The sequence below is a fragment of the Auxenochlorella protothecoides genome (assembly GCF_000733215.1).
Source record: "Auxenochlorella protothecoides strain 0710 unplaced genomic scaffold scaffold17, whole genome shotgun sequence".
Lineage (NCBI taxonomy): Eukaryota > Viridiplantae > Chlorophyta > Trebouxiophyceae > Chlorellales > Chlorellaceae > Auxenochlorella > Auxenochlorella protothecoides.
Window position 1 is genome coordinate 120,139 of NW_011934486.1, and position 13,230 is coordinate 133,368.

Here is a 13,230-nt window from a genome sequence, read left to right on the forward strand (position 1 = left end):
CTCCAGCGCGGCGCTGGCGGCGGGGGCATGGGGAAAGCGCGGCGGCAGGCCCAGGCGCTGGCCCAGCGCGGCGGCCACCAGCGCGGACTCGTGCACGCAAACGTAGGCGGCGGGGCGCGGCGGAGCATCGCCGCGCGTCACCGCGTCGCCCAGCGCGCGGTAGCCCGGCGGCGGCACGGCGCGCCAGGCGCTGGCGCCCGCGCCGCGCCACACCCGCTCCCAGCGCAGCGGGAAGGCGGCCAGGCCCGACCCGGCCGCGACCGCCAGCACCTCGAAGCTGGGCGCCGCGCCCTCGGCCACCGCCACGTCGCCGACGGGGAGGTAGCCCGCGCGCGAGGGGCGCGGGCGCCACACCGACACGCCCCCGCTGGCGCCGGCGACCGACAGGTCCACCAGGCCGCCGTCGGCGCGCAGCGTCGCGCCGGGGACGAAGGACCACACTCGCTCGTATCGCGCGCAGGCCAGCAGCGGCGCGCCCGGGTCGGGCGCGCGCAGCGGCTCCAGCGCGCCGCCGGCCAGGTGCGCCGCCAGGGCCAGCACGTCGGGAGCCAGGTTGAGCGCCAGGTCGGACACCGCCAGCGTCACCTCCGCGGCGGGCAGCGGCGTGGTGGTGGTGGCAGTGCCGGAGCCGACGATCGACCCCGGGTCTGCACCCGGGCCACGCAGCTCAAAGTCCAGGCTGACGTGGCAGGGCTCCAGCACCGGCGCGTCCAGGCTGCCGCGCCGCTTCTTGCGCCGCCGCTTCTTGCCGTCGGGGCTGCCGGACCGCGGCGCCGCCGCCTGGCCGCCCTCGGCATCGCCGTCCCTCGCGCCCTCCCCATCCGCGCCCTCCCCGTCCAGGGTCCGACTCTCCACGTGCAGCCCGTGCAGGGCCAGACGGCCAGCCTTGGCAGCGCCCTCCAGCCGCACCGACGCGCCCAGGTCCATGGTCGCCGCGAGCACGTGCACGGAGCGTGCCGCGACGTCCAGCTGCGCCAGCTGCAGCCCGATGCCCACGGCTGACAGGCTGACCTCGAAGCACGGCGGCGGGGTGGGGGGGGCATCGGACGTGTTTCCTTCCCCGCCGAACCCCACCCCTCCTTGGATCACATCGCCTTGGAACTCCCCACCTCCCGTCCCCGCCTCCTCCCCCGCTGCCAGGCACTCGCCCATGGCCCGCGCAGCGGCGGTGGGGTTGTCCTGCAGCGGCGCCGGCAGCAGAGCATGCGCCAGCGCTGCGTGCGCTGCCGCGCCCTCTACCAGCTCGACGCCGTCGCGCGGCTCCGCCAGCAGGCGCGCGCCTGGGGCGAGCCGCAGGCACAGCGCCAGCGAGTCGGCGTGGAGCAGGCGCAGGTTGCGCAGGCGCAGCGTACACCCGGTGCCCACCAGCACCAGCGGCAGCGGCTCGTCCAGGGAGCTCGGCGGCGGCAGGATCAGCGCATGCCCGCCGCCGTCGTACTCAAACTCGGTGGCGCCGGGGCGGTCCGCCAGCAGGCGCGCACAGGGCGAGAGCCAGAGGTCTGCCCCTGCTGGGCCGGGGGGGTCAGGGCCGCCCAGCAGGAAGTCCTGGCTTGCATAAGGGATGGGGTGGTTGCCCACCACTGCAAGGCCCGGCAGTACAAAGGCGACGGTGGCCAGCAGGAAAGACAGCTCCACCACCAACTCTGGCTTCTGCAGCGTGACACCCAGCTTCTGCCGCGCCATGCCGGGGCTGGCGCTCCACTGTGCGCATGGATATCATTGAGGGGGGTGATGGTGAGGATTCTTGGACTCAGGGGCAATGTTGACTGCAATACCTGGCTGGTGCATAGACAGGGCGAGCCGTCAATTTTCCTTTTATCTACCCCTTGTACCATGCTCTTAACAGCCCCGCGGTAACTAGATATGTACTGTGCTCTCCCATCCCCCCCCCCCCTCCCGCCCCCCCCCCGTTCTCCTCCACCACACCCCTCTCCTTCACACCCACCTCCATGATCAAGAAAGAGGCCTTGTTGGCCGAGGTGATGACGCGGTTGTGGGAGGTGGGGACCTCGGGGCGCAAGTCCACGCCCTCCACGCGCGGCAGGCACACCGACACCGCCATGCTCCCCTGTAGGATTCAATTCTCATTGGTGAGCTATAGGGACAGTGCGCATTGAGACCGGCTGAGGGGTCTGGACTGCCCCACGCACTGCGCGACGGAGAGAGGTGAGGCGTCAACCCCTCTTCACCCCCCTCCTTCTCCCACCCCTCCTCACCTCCTCGGTGTTGTGGAAGGCAATGCCCAGGTCCTCGATGGAGAAGCGGGCCAGTGGCTGTGGTTCGCCCACGCCCTCCACCAGCTGGTGCAGCTCCAGCTCGGCGCGGGCCAGGCTCACCACCACCCGCACGTTGGTGGGCGAGACATCCTCCGTGGGCGCGATGCCGGCTGACAGCTCCTCGGCCGCCTCGGCCGCCGCCGCCTCCTCCACGGCGGGGAGAGCCGGCGGCGCGCCGCCGTGCGCCGCCAGCGCCGCAGCCCGCGCCAGCTGCGCCATGGCGCGCTCGTAGTGCAGGGTCAGCCACTGCACGCCCTCGGGCGGCTCCGGGGCCTCGGCCACGTTGGCCGCGGCGATGGAGGTGATGCGCGCGTACTCGCCGTTGTCCAGCACGGCACGCAGGATGGGGATGTCCAGTGCCAGGTCGAACTGAGGGTTGGGGAAGAGTTGGGGGATGGCTGGGGGATGGGGAAATGGAGGGATGCCAGCACGAATCAAGAGTCTGGAAGGAAAGCTGCAAAGCTGGGCCAGGCCACGGCAAGTGTGCTCATCTCGGATCCCTGATACCAACCCCACCTGCACTCCTCCCTCCTCAACAAGAAGTCCGAACCCAACCTTCACCCTTGGGTCAAACCCACCTTGGGCTGTGGGCCGCGCGCCTCGGGCTGCAGCGGGCGCTTCCAGCCCAGCTGCCACGCCTGCTCCTGGTTCTTGAACACGTTGCCCCCACGCTTCCCGGCTTGCACCACGCAGCAGCTCATGCCTGGTGGTTGGTGAGGGAAGCGGGGGAAAGGGAGGGGGGTTAAATGCTGGTGATGGGGGAGAATGGCACACCCTATGCCTTACCTTCCGGGGCTACAATACGCCTGGAAGTCCAGCTAGACATCTCCCCATCCCCAGGCTCACTCACAGCACTTACATGCCCCTCCTCCACCACCAGGGTCAATCCCCCTTGTCACCAGTGCCCACCTGAGAAGGCCAGCGCGGCCTGCTCCTGGAGCACCTGGACGCCCCTTTTCCCGCATTCCTCCCCGGGCACCTCGACCACCTTGCTGCTCAGGCTGAGGTTCCCCAGGTCCACCTCCAGGCTATCCAAACTGTGGGAAGGGAGGTATTGGGATTCCGGGGATGAACAATGGGGGTCGAGGAGATTAATTGAGCACAGTGTCCATGAAGGGGCGCAGCAAGCACAAACTGCCCACCACTCCCTCGTCACGCGCAGGTCCGGGAACAAGCCAGCCAGCCGGGACCCCCCACACAGACCTAACATCTGCACACAAACCTGTTGGACTGGCGGGGCAGCACGATGATGGGCGCATCCATCTCCACCTCCAAGACCAGCACAAAGGGCTGCTGCGCCTCGGCCAGGGGCAGCGGCGGCGGCGCGGCGCCCTTCGTCCGGGCGCTGGCGGTGCGCCCGGGTCCGCTGCTGGCGCCCCGCAGCGGCGTCGCCGGGCGCGAGGCGGACCCCGTGGAGCGCGGGGTTGACGCGCGTGGTGTGGCTCCACCGCTTCCTCCGGCCGAGACCGCGCGTCCTTCCTCCAGGGGCACGCCCCCCGCCTGATCCAGGCGCATGGCCAGCATGACGCTGACGTAGGACAGGTGCTCCGCCAGCAGGCGGTAGAGGAAGACCAGCTGCAGCTGGCTCAGGCGCGCGGTCAGGTGCGCCCAGGCCAGGCCGGGGGGCACGCGCGGGTCGGCGCGTGCGCCCGCCGGGTACATCTTGAACTCCACGTCCACCAGCGAGGCGGTGCCGTCGCCGCGCAGGCCGCAGGCGCGGCGGTAGGGGTGCGGGTCCGGCAGCGTGCCGTCGAGGACCTCTGCGTTGCCCAGGCGGGAGGTCAGGCTCAGCACGCCGCGCGCGTCGACGTCCAGGCCAAAGCAGAAGCCTTCCACGGCGGCAGTGGACAGCATGCGCGCGCCGGCGCCCTCGTAGTTCAGCGACACCGCCAGCGTGGAGAGCGCGACGCGCATGCGGAACACGGTGCGTCGCGCGGGCGAGGCTGAGGCGCCGCCCGGCCTGACCACGGGCGTGGCCAGGGGGTCCTCCTGGCGGTTGGGGTGGGTGGGTGGGGGAGGGGGGAGGTAAAAGGTTGAGGGGAGATTGGTGTGGATTGGGGCGGGAGGTGACAGGGAAGAGGGGGGCATGGGGCGTGGGTCTCATAAGCCATGCAACGCAATCTGGTGTCCAACACCCGCCTGTATTGCCCTCCCCCCCACTCAGATTGCTGTGTGGGGCCTGGCAGTGCATGCCTTGCTTCTCCATTTCGCCCCCCCCCCCGCCCCCGAGAAGACATTCCCAGGCCACGACATCCTCCACGACCTCCATCCCCCTCTCCTCACCGGGCTTCCCTCCAGCTTCTCGGCCAGGGACTGGTCCACGGCCTGCGCCAGCTCCACGCCCGACGGCGCGCCCAACTCCTCGGCGTCCGCCGCCTCGGGCTCCTCCTGGTCCCCGCCGGCCCCATCCTCGCCCCCCGCCGCCGCGGCGGCGAAGTCGGCGCCGGCGCTCATGAGCGCCGCCAGGGTGGGGCGATTGCAGTAGAAGCGCAGCGTGCCCAGCGTGACGTCCAGGCACGTGTCCACACCCGCGTACCCCGCCGTCCCCGGCCGTGCGATGGTGAAGGTGAACTCCGCCAGCTCGCGGGCGGGGGCGTCGCTGGCCAGCGAGGCCGAGCGGCGCACGCTCAGCTCACCGCTGCGCACGCTACGGAGCTCATCCTCCGCCGCGTCGAAGAAGAGGTCGTCGTCGGGGGCCAGACCTGGGGTGGGGTGGGTGTCTTGGAAGGTGTGGGAGGGGGGTGGGGAGACTCGCATGGTATCGAGAAGTGCCGGCGCTCGCGATGCCGGCGCCACGTGCCACAGGACCTTTTGGTCTTCACCCGCTGGGCTCCTGAATGAGGTCCATTGCCCGCCCTCCACCACCCCAACCAACATCTCACCGACATATCTCTCCCCCCCCTTCCCCCCCACCCCCTCCCCCCCCTACAGTCGCACCGACTTCCGCGCCGCTGCAGGCCAGGTAGCGCTGGCGTGGGCTTCGCGGCCCCACCAGCAGGTCCTCCACCTCCAGCGCCTCCAGCACGGTGTGCACCGACATGCCCGGCACGCCGTAGACGAAGCCCAGCGTGCCCCCCGTGGCCCGCACCACCACGATGTGGCTCTCCCCGGCCAGGTGGGGGACGTGGTCTGGGACAAACGCAGGGAAGCCTGCCTTGGCGCGCGCCGCCGCCGTTCTGGGGCTCACCGGGTCCTCGTCCTGTGGGGAGTGGTGGAGGGAGCTAGTTGAGAAGGGGTGTGTGGACTCGTGTGGGCGTGGTGTTGAGGATCTATGCTGGTCGCTTCCAGTCGCAGCCAATGACGTCGTGCACGGGGGTGAGATCCCAACGCACCACACCGTTGCCAGCCCCAGGAACGCGCTCGCCCTCCCAGAATCCATCCGCCGGCCTCTCACCTCCGGCGGCCACCAGACGAGCGGCGTGCGCCCGGCCACAAACAGCGCCAGTTCGCCCAGCTCGGCGTCCACCTGGAGCAGGGTGGTGGGCGCCGGCTGCGCGGCCGGCGGCGCATCCTCAGGCATCGATGTCACGGATGCGTCGTGCGACGCTGTCATCGTATCCTCCCCGGACACGGTGGAGGAGGCGTCGTCCCACTCCGGCGCCGGCACCGTGGCGCCGCCCGCGCCCGTCAGCTCGCGCAGCGCCTGCTGCGATGCGCAGAGCGCGCGGAACCAGGCCTCCGCCGCGCCCCCGTCCTCCAGGCGCAGCAGCACGGCCGCCGTGCTTTCCAGCACGTCCGCGGGCTCCAGGCCCTGCGGCGCCACGGCCACCACATGGCTCACGCCCCGCGCGTCGCCCGGCGCCAGCGCCAGCACGCGGCGGTCGGCGCCCAGCGTCACCGCGGCCAACCCACCCGCCGCGCCACCGCCCCCCTCGGGGTCCAGCAGCAGCAGGCGGCCGCGGGCGGTGACCACACCGCGCGCCGGCGCCCAGGTCTCGGTCGCGCGGCCCAGCCCCGTCCAGCGCAGCACGCGCAGGGGACCCTCGTGCATTGCGTCGGAGGAGGGGTCCGGGCGGGGGGCGGCGCAGCAGCCCCCCTCCCCCGCGCCCCCGTCCACCTCCCCGGGCGCCACGGCGCGCAGCACGCGCAGCAGGGCGCGCAGGCGGCCGGGGGAGAGGTGGAAGCGCAGGCTGGGCACTGCGGGCTGCAGCCGCACCGCGGGGCGGTCCGGGTCGGGGAAGCGCGACAGCTGCGCCGCGACGCTGAGCCCGCACCGTTCCAGCAGCGGGATGCGCGGCGGTCGAGGGGCGGCGGTGGGGGATCTGGGAGTGTGCCCCGCGGCCCCCTGTTCGCCGGACCCCCCCTCGCCAGCCCCGACTCCGTCCCCCCCCCCGGCCGCCCAGTCGTGGCGGCCTTCCACCAAGAACGCGGCCACGTCGGAGCCCTCCAGGCGCACGCACTCGTACAGCGCGGCCTGGTCAGGCGACAGCCCGCGCGGCGCGCCGCGGTCGGAGCTGACCACAAACTGCCCCAGGTCCAGCACCAGGCAGACGTCGCCGTCGGCGTCCGACACGGGCACCGCGATCTTGGGCGCGTCCAGCTGCAGGCGCAGGTTGAAGCGGGGGCGGGCCTGCATGGCGGCCGCCGCGTAGGCCGCCGCCGCCTTGCGCGCGCGCTCCAGCTGCCCGCCCGCCGCCAGCTGCAGGTTGGAGAAGTCCAGGGCCTCGGGCGCGCGGAAGAAGGCGGCCACGCGCGCGACCGTGGGTGCGGAGTAGTGCACGTAGGAGGGGCGCAGCACCACGCCCACCTCGGCGTCGGCGCTGCCGTCCTGCGGCGCGTGCACAAAGGTCACCGTCAGCGCCTCCTCCTCCGGAGGGGGGGGGGTCTCGTCGGCGACGGCCCCACCAGCTTCGGCACCGTCGGCGCCAGCCTCGCCCGACCCAGCGCCCTCTGCACCCTCGCCGCCCGTCCCAGCTGACAGCCCGCGGCCCGTGCGCACAAACACGCCCTCGGGCGAGTCCACGCCCATGGCGGCGACGCGCAGGCCCACGGCCAGGGTCTTAGGGAACTTGCGCAGCTCCAGGGCGATGCCGTCCAGGCCTCCACGCAGGACGCGGCGGCCGTCGCGCCCGACCAGCTCGGCCGAGGCGGAGCCCACGCCGACGCGCAGGCGCTGCAGCAGGGAGTGCGGGGAGGCGGAGCCGTACACGAGGCCCTCCTCCTGGTCGCCCACCAGGTCCACCAGGCGCGCGAACTCGTCGGGCGAGAAGTCGGAGCGCATGTCCGGGTCGTCCGGCGCGGGGGCGTCGGGGGAGCCGGCGGTGCCGCCCCCCGTCGCCGGCGCCGCGCGCCCGGTCAGCCAGGACACCCACCCCGCGGCGGCCCCCTGCTGCGCCGCGGCGCGCGACGCGGCGCGCGCCTCGCGCTTGCGCTCGCGCTGCACCTCCGCGTGCGCCAGGCGCCGGAACATGAGCATGGTGGTCTCCGGCAGCGCGTCGTTGGCGGCGCGCAGCTCGCCGCGCTCCGCGTCGGTCAGCCCCACCATGCGCGCGCCCTTGGTGCGCAGGTGCTTGGCGTACAGCGACACGTAGCGCCGGCGCAGGCACGCGAAGCGCACCGTCGCGCGCCAGCTCAGCGTGCGCCCTGCTTGCACCTGCTGCACCGCGCGCAGCGCGTAGCGCCACCAGGCGCACGCCGCGGCGCCCGCGGCGGGCCGCGCGCCGGGGCGGTAGGAGGCATACGGGTGCCGCGCCGCGTACGACGACACCTCCGCCAGCAGCAGCTGGTACGACTGGTACTGCGCGTCTGCGATGGCAGGAGCAAGGGGGGAAGGGGGAGGGCAGGGTAGGGGGGAGGGCTCGGGCTGTCGACGCGGGAGCACACATCAACAACGTGACACAGAATCTGGCAGTGTGGTGTGTGGTGCAGAGCCCAGGTCGGCCACCGGCTGCCTCACACATTTGCCAGCCCTTGTGTGCTCCCACCCTGTTGTCCTGCATGCAGGGGCATCCTGATGCACCCGCACATCACCGCCATGGCCATCCAGCACAATCCTCGACTCACGTGACAGTCTGAGGGCCACCGACTCGAGGTCCAGGGAGGAGTCCATGCGCGGGTCCCCGTCGGCCGTGGTCTGCATCTTCCCGACGCGTGTGTACAGTGCGCGCCCGCCCACGGGCTGCGCACGGGAAGGAAGGGTGGCGGGCGCTGGACCGGCAGTGGGGATTGCTGTGTGTCTCCTGCGAAGCCTTGCGTGCTGGTGCCTCATCAGAGTCCACCACACACCTGCGCCTGCCCTCAAGCCATGGCGCACTGCCGCCAGCCCTCACCAGAAACCTCCCTCACCTGGAGCACATACTCTCGGTGCCTGGCGGTGCCGCCACGCTCCTGCCTGGCGGAGGACACGCCAGGGAGGAACCACTCGTCCCACTCCACTGGCTGCAAGAGGTGGAGGGGTTTAGGAAGTGCGAACATGGGCACAGGCAGGCACGCGCTTCCGTCCAGGTCTGGGTGCCAGAGGGTGCGCAGGGCATGCGTGACCACCGCATGTGCTCCGCTGCCCTCCCCAAGCCCCAGCTTGCAGGTGCCTCCCACCCACCTCCAGATCGTGCCAGTGGGAGTGGGGCCGCCAGAAGTCTATGTCCGTGTCAAAGTACAGCGCCGCGCGTCTCAGGTCCAGAGCCTGCGCGCGTGGCAGGCAGGGACTCGCGTCAAGATCGTGCACCCGGAGCAGAGCATCGCCCTGCACAACATGGTAGCCCACAAAGAGACAGTGCCCGGGGCATGTGCAAGGAAATGCCGAGCGGGAAACTGAGGAAGCAAACAAGCCGAACACACCCCCTCTCACCTTCCTCAGCAGGCTGAGAGGGGTGGTGGTCACGAAGGCCTCCTCCCCCTTGTCGTTGACGGTGGCTGCGGCCAGCTTGTCGAGGGTGATGCCGCAGGAGAAGGGGTGGCCCGGGTTGGTCACGTCATCCTCGTACCGCACATGGATGTTTGTGATGGACAGCTGGAGGTTGCCTGGGGTTGGGAGGGGGCCGGTGTGAAGGGAAAAGGTTTGTGGAGATGTCGGGGTGCAGGGGTCTGTGAATTGCAACCGGCCACCAAGCGCCAAGGTGTTTGCTGTGGATGCCCCCAACAAAAGTATGTGCCCAATCCTCCCAGACTGTTCCAAGAAAGCAACGTCATCACAAGACACATACTCCCCACCCACCGATGACGGTGTCGATGACATTCTTCAGGCGCCCACCACCAAATAGCCCTCCACCGGTGCCGCCCCCTTCCGCCTTCTCCTTGGCCTTCTCGAGCCTCTCCAGCTCGGCGAGCCACTGCGACTCATGCATCTGCACACGCTGCCTCTTACTGGACTGGAAGGCTGTGTCCACGTCATCCTGGGTGGCCAAGAGGCACCAAGAAACCATCAGCGCTGCAGGACAACGTGGGCTCGCACATGGCGCAGTCACTGCCAACAACCAGCACGCCAAACATGCACCCAACGCAGTAGGCATCCAAGTGACGACGGTCAGATAGGTATGACGATGTTACCCGCCAAGATCTGCTTGCGGGTCACAGATACCCAATACCACCAACCCCCTTGGGCACACTCACAGCCGTCTTGATGGAGGCCTTGTCGGCCTCATCCCTGGGCTTTGCGAGCAAAAACAGGCGGTCCATACGCACTTCCACGGGCGCCTGACCCAGCGCGCTCCATGGCACCTAGGCATGAGGCAGGGGTGTGGAGTGGTGTGAGCGTGCTCTCCAGGCACACAGAGTTTGTCGCCCCAGCTGCATGGCAACAACCCACCTTGAGGGTCAGGCTGCCAAGGAGGCCAGCCTCGACTGTCACTGGAAGATCCAGCTCTGACAGGGCATCTGCCTTGAGCCTCAGGTTCTTGAGCACCACATCGCCTTGGTATATGGATATCCTGTTGTGCATTTGATGCAGGGTACGTATATCATGGACCACCCGAGGTCCACGATAGTGGAGTAATGCTGTCCATCACTATATGCATGACACAGACTGAGATGTTGAATTTTATTATCATGGGCGCCCCTCCCTCCCCCTCTGCCTACTTGAGGGAGGCGGGGTCAATGCCCTCCAGGTAGGTGCCCAAGTACTTATTGAGGTAGTAGGCTATCTGAGCCTCAAACATTGCGATCAAGCGCTTGCAGCGTGATCGATCTAATCCATTCTCGTCTCAAGAGCCTCAAGGGCACGAGAAAGTCCCGTGCGAGAGAGCTTTCCTCTCGGGTGTAGGGAGCCAAGCACCGCGTCCGTGTCACAAGGTCCCCAGGGCTCGGTCGATGCGTTGCTACAAAGTTTTGAATGCACAGCAGGTATTTTTGTTAATGGATCAATGTGCATGGACCGAGCATGCCGTCTGGATCGTATTTCGAGGCGCTCCGGAAGGCGTGGAGAAGGTAAAGGCCTCCAGACTGTCAGTCCCGCGCGCTGCCGGGCCACGGTGGTGTTGGAGGGTGGCAGTGCAGGCCAATGTGCAGGAGCAGTGGTGCCTTGGGCATCCACAACAACTTGAAATCCACCAAGGCATGTTGCATCTACAAGTATGATCCCACGGCATTGTACAGTATATACATGCGAGGATGACAGTGGTGGGCACTGAACATGCAATCTCCCAATGGCTGCCGAGGGGCAATGCACCCTTGCCAATCGTCTGCTGGGAGAAGGGTCGAATGAATGCAAAACAGCATTGGCTGAAGTGATGTAGATCCTTATTATGCTGTGTGTCCAGGGGTTGTTTTGCCCGCCCCACCCCTCTTTCTTGTCTCTGCATGAAATTTCCGACACCGGCTGACATATCCGGTCGCCAGCCCAACAAGCCCCCCCTCTCATGCCCTGTGCAGGGTGAATTGCCATGCGTCATGCACTAGTCTTCCACCAGTCGGGAAATATGTGAGTGATGGGGCGGGTGCTGGGGTGCATGCATGAGTCCCGTCGGTGCACCACTCGACACCTCAGACCCCTCCCACCGCACAGGCTCCGTCCGAGCATGTTCAGGGTGGCGCGGCCCTGGACCAGGCATCCCCCTCGTCCGATACGAGCCTTCTCCTCCACCCGCGACGTGGATGTCATCGTGGTGGGCGGGGGCCACGCAGGGTGCGAGGCTGCGGCCGCTGCCGCTCGGCGGGGTGCCCGCACCCTGCTCATCACCCCCTCCCCCTCCGCCACAATCGGGGAGATGAGCTGCAACCCCAGCATCGGGGGCCTGGCCAAGGGCACCCTGGTCCGGGAGGTCGACGCCCTGGATGGGCTCATGGTGGGTTTTGGGGGTGAGGGGAGAGGTTGTGGGCATAGCCTGGGCTCGGAGATGCGTGGCGGGCATGAGGTGGTGGAATTGAAAAGCAGGCTTGCATGCCAGCGGGCATTGGTGTGGTGCATCAACAGGGACAGACCTCCGCAGGTCCATGATGCCGCCTCCCCGGCCCCCCTTGAAAACGCAACAGGGCCGTGTGGCGGATGAGGCTGGCATCCAGTTCCGCATGCTGAACGCGAGCAAGGGCCCCGCCGTCCGAGGCCCCCGCGCCCAGATGGACCGCGCGCTGTACAAGGCGGCGATGCAGGCGGCGCTGGCCGCCGTCCCCGGCCTGCAGGTGCTGGACGCCTCGGTGGTGGACCTGGTGCTGGAGTCCGGCGGCGCCTCGCCCCGCCACGCCGCCGGCACGCCCGCCGTGGCGGGCGTGCGCCTCAGCGACGGCCGCACCGTCGGCGCGCGCGCGGTGGTCATCACCACCGGCACCTTCCTGCGCGGCGTCATCCACGTGGGCGGCGAGCGGCGCGCCGCGGGGCGCATCGCCTCGGCGGTGTCCCTGGACGCTGCGGCGCGGGCGGCGGGCGCGGGGGCCGCAGAGGCCCCCGCCGACCCGGACCTCCTGGCCGCGCAGCGCGCCGACGAGCGCGCCGCGGGGGCGGCGACGCTGCTGGCCCAGACCTTTGCGCGCCTGGGCTTCAGCCTGGGCAGGCTCAAGACGGGCACGCCGCCGCGCCTGGACGGTGCGTCTGCCTGCCCCGCGCGGTGCTCGCCCGCCCCGTCGGACGCCACGCCCTGTGGCCGGGCGTGGGCCCAGCCAGACCCCACACCCCACCCACGCCTGCCACCAGCTCGTCGCCCTCACACCACCACACCCCTCCTCCCACCGCCCCGCACACCGCAGGCCGCACCATCGACTATGGCGTGTGCGAGCCTCAGCCGGGCGACGCCGCGCCCACGCCCTTCAGCTTCCTGAACATGGAGGCCGGGGACTGGGCGCCGCGCCAGCCCCAGGTGCGGTGCCACGCCACGCACACCAGCGCGGCGACCGAGGCGCTGGTCCGCGAGGCCATGGCTCGGGGCGGGGCGCGGTGTTTGCCTCCGGCGCGACGGTGGCGGGGGGGGGTTGCGTGGAGCCGCGCTACTGCCCCTCCCTGGAGACCAAGTTCTCGCGCTTCCCCGGCCGCGCGCACCACGTGTGGCTGGAGCCGGAGGGCCTGGGCACGGCCGTGGTCTACCCCAACGGCATCTCCAACTCCATGGAGGTGGCCGACCAGGCGCGCATGCTGGCCACCATACCGGGGCTGGAGCGCGCGGTCATGCTGCAGCCCGCCTACGCGGTGGAGTACGACTACGTGGACCCGCGCCAGCTGCTGCCCAGCCTGGAGAGCCGGCGCGCGGCGGGGCTGTGGCTGGCGGGCCAGATCAACGGCACCACGGGGTACGAGGAGGCGGCGGCCCAGGGACTGCTGGCGGGGGCCAACGCCGCCGCGCCGGGCGACCCGCTGGCGCTGTCGCGCTCCGACAGCTACCTGGGCGTGCTGGCCGACGACCTGGTGGGGCGCGGGACCAGCGAGCCGTACCGCATGCTCTCCGCACGCGCCGAGTTCCGGCTGGCGCTGCGCGCCGACAACGCCGACGCGCGGCTGACGCCGCGCGGCGTCGCCGCGGGGCTGGTGGGCGCCGGGCGCGCGCGCGCCGCCGCGCGCCGCGCCGCCGCGGTGCAGGCCGCGGAGGCGCTGCTG

General features: G+C 70.1%; 2 protein-coding genes across 2 annotated transcripts in view; one reads left to right on the top strand and one right to left on the bottom strand.

The window, feature by feature from the left end:
- The window catches only part of F751_1610 (Vacuolar protein sorting-associated protein 13A), a gene marked incomplete at both ends in the record, with an annotated part of 21,740 nt that extends 11,371 nt beyond the window's left edge, over positions 1-10,369 (bottom strand). Inside the window, 22 exons of the mRNA XM_011403985.1 lie at positions 251-444; positions 541-1,701; positions 1,946-2,068; positions 2,217-2,393; positions 2,529-2,645; positions 2,855-2,979; positions 3,186-3,313; positions 3,499-4,265; positions 4,560-4,978; positions 5,214-5,475; positions 5,671-6,258; positions 6,361-7,470; positions 7,759-7,869; positions 7,984-8,021; positions 8,280-8,394; positions 8,562-8,654; positions 8,815-8,898; positions 9,064-9,236; positions 9,430-9,607; positions 9,825-9,932; positions 10,021-10,141; positions 10,290-10,369. Coding sequence (XP_011402287.1) covers positions 251-444; positions 541-1,701; positions 1,946-2,068; positions 2,217-2,393; positions 2,529-2,645; positions 2,855-2,979; positions 3,186-3,313; positions 3,499-4,265; positions 4,560-4,978; positions 5,214-5,475; positions 5,671-6,258; positions 6,361-7,470; positions 7,759-7,869; positions 7,984-8,021; positions 8,280-8,394; positions 8,562-8,654; positions 8,815-8,898; positions 9,064-9,236; positions 9,430-9,607; positions 9,825-9,932; positions 10,021-10,141; positions 10,290-10,369 — 6,272 coding nt within the window. The remainder of the gene's footprint in view (positions 1-250; positions 445-540; positions 1,702-1,945; positions 2,069-2,216; positions 2,394-2,528; positions 2,646-2,854; positions 2,980-3,185; positions 3,314-3,498; positions 4,266-4,559; positions 4,979-5,213; positions 5,476-5,670; positions 6,259-6,360; positions 7,471-7,758; positions 7,870-7,983; positions 8,022-8,279; positions 8,395-8,561; positions 8,655-8,814; positions 8,899-9,063; positions 9,237-9,429; positions 9,608-9,824; positions 9,933-10,020; positions 10,142-10,289) is intronic.
- An 858-nt stretch (positions 10,370-11,227) lies between these two features.
- The window catches only part of F751_1611 (tRNA uridine 5-carboxymethylaminomethyl modification enzyme MnmG), a gene marked incomplete at both ends in the record, with an annotated part of 3,514 nt that continues 1,511 nt past the window's right edge, over positions 11,228-13,230 (top strand). Inside the window, 5 exons of the mRNA XM_011403986.1 lie at positions 11,228-11,494; positions 11,682-11,855; positions 12,165-12,228; positions 12,390-12,499; positions 12,646-13,041. Of these exons, the coding sequence (XP_011402288.1) occupies positions 11,228-11,494; positions 11,682-11,855; positions 12,165-12,228; positions 12,390-12,499; positions 12,646-13,041 (1,011 nt within the window). The remainder of the gene's footprint in view (positions 11,495-11,681; positions 11,856-12,164; positions 12,229-12,389; positions 12,500-12,645; positions 13,042-13,230) is intronic.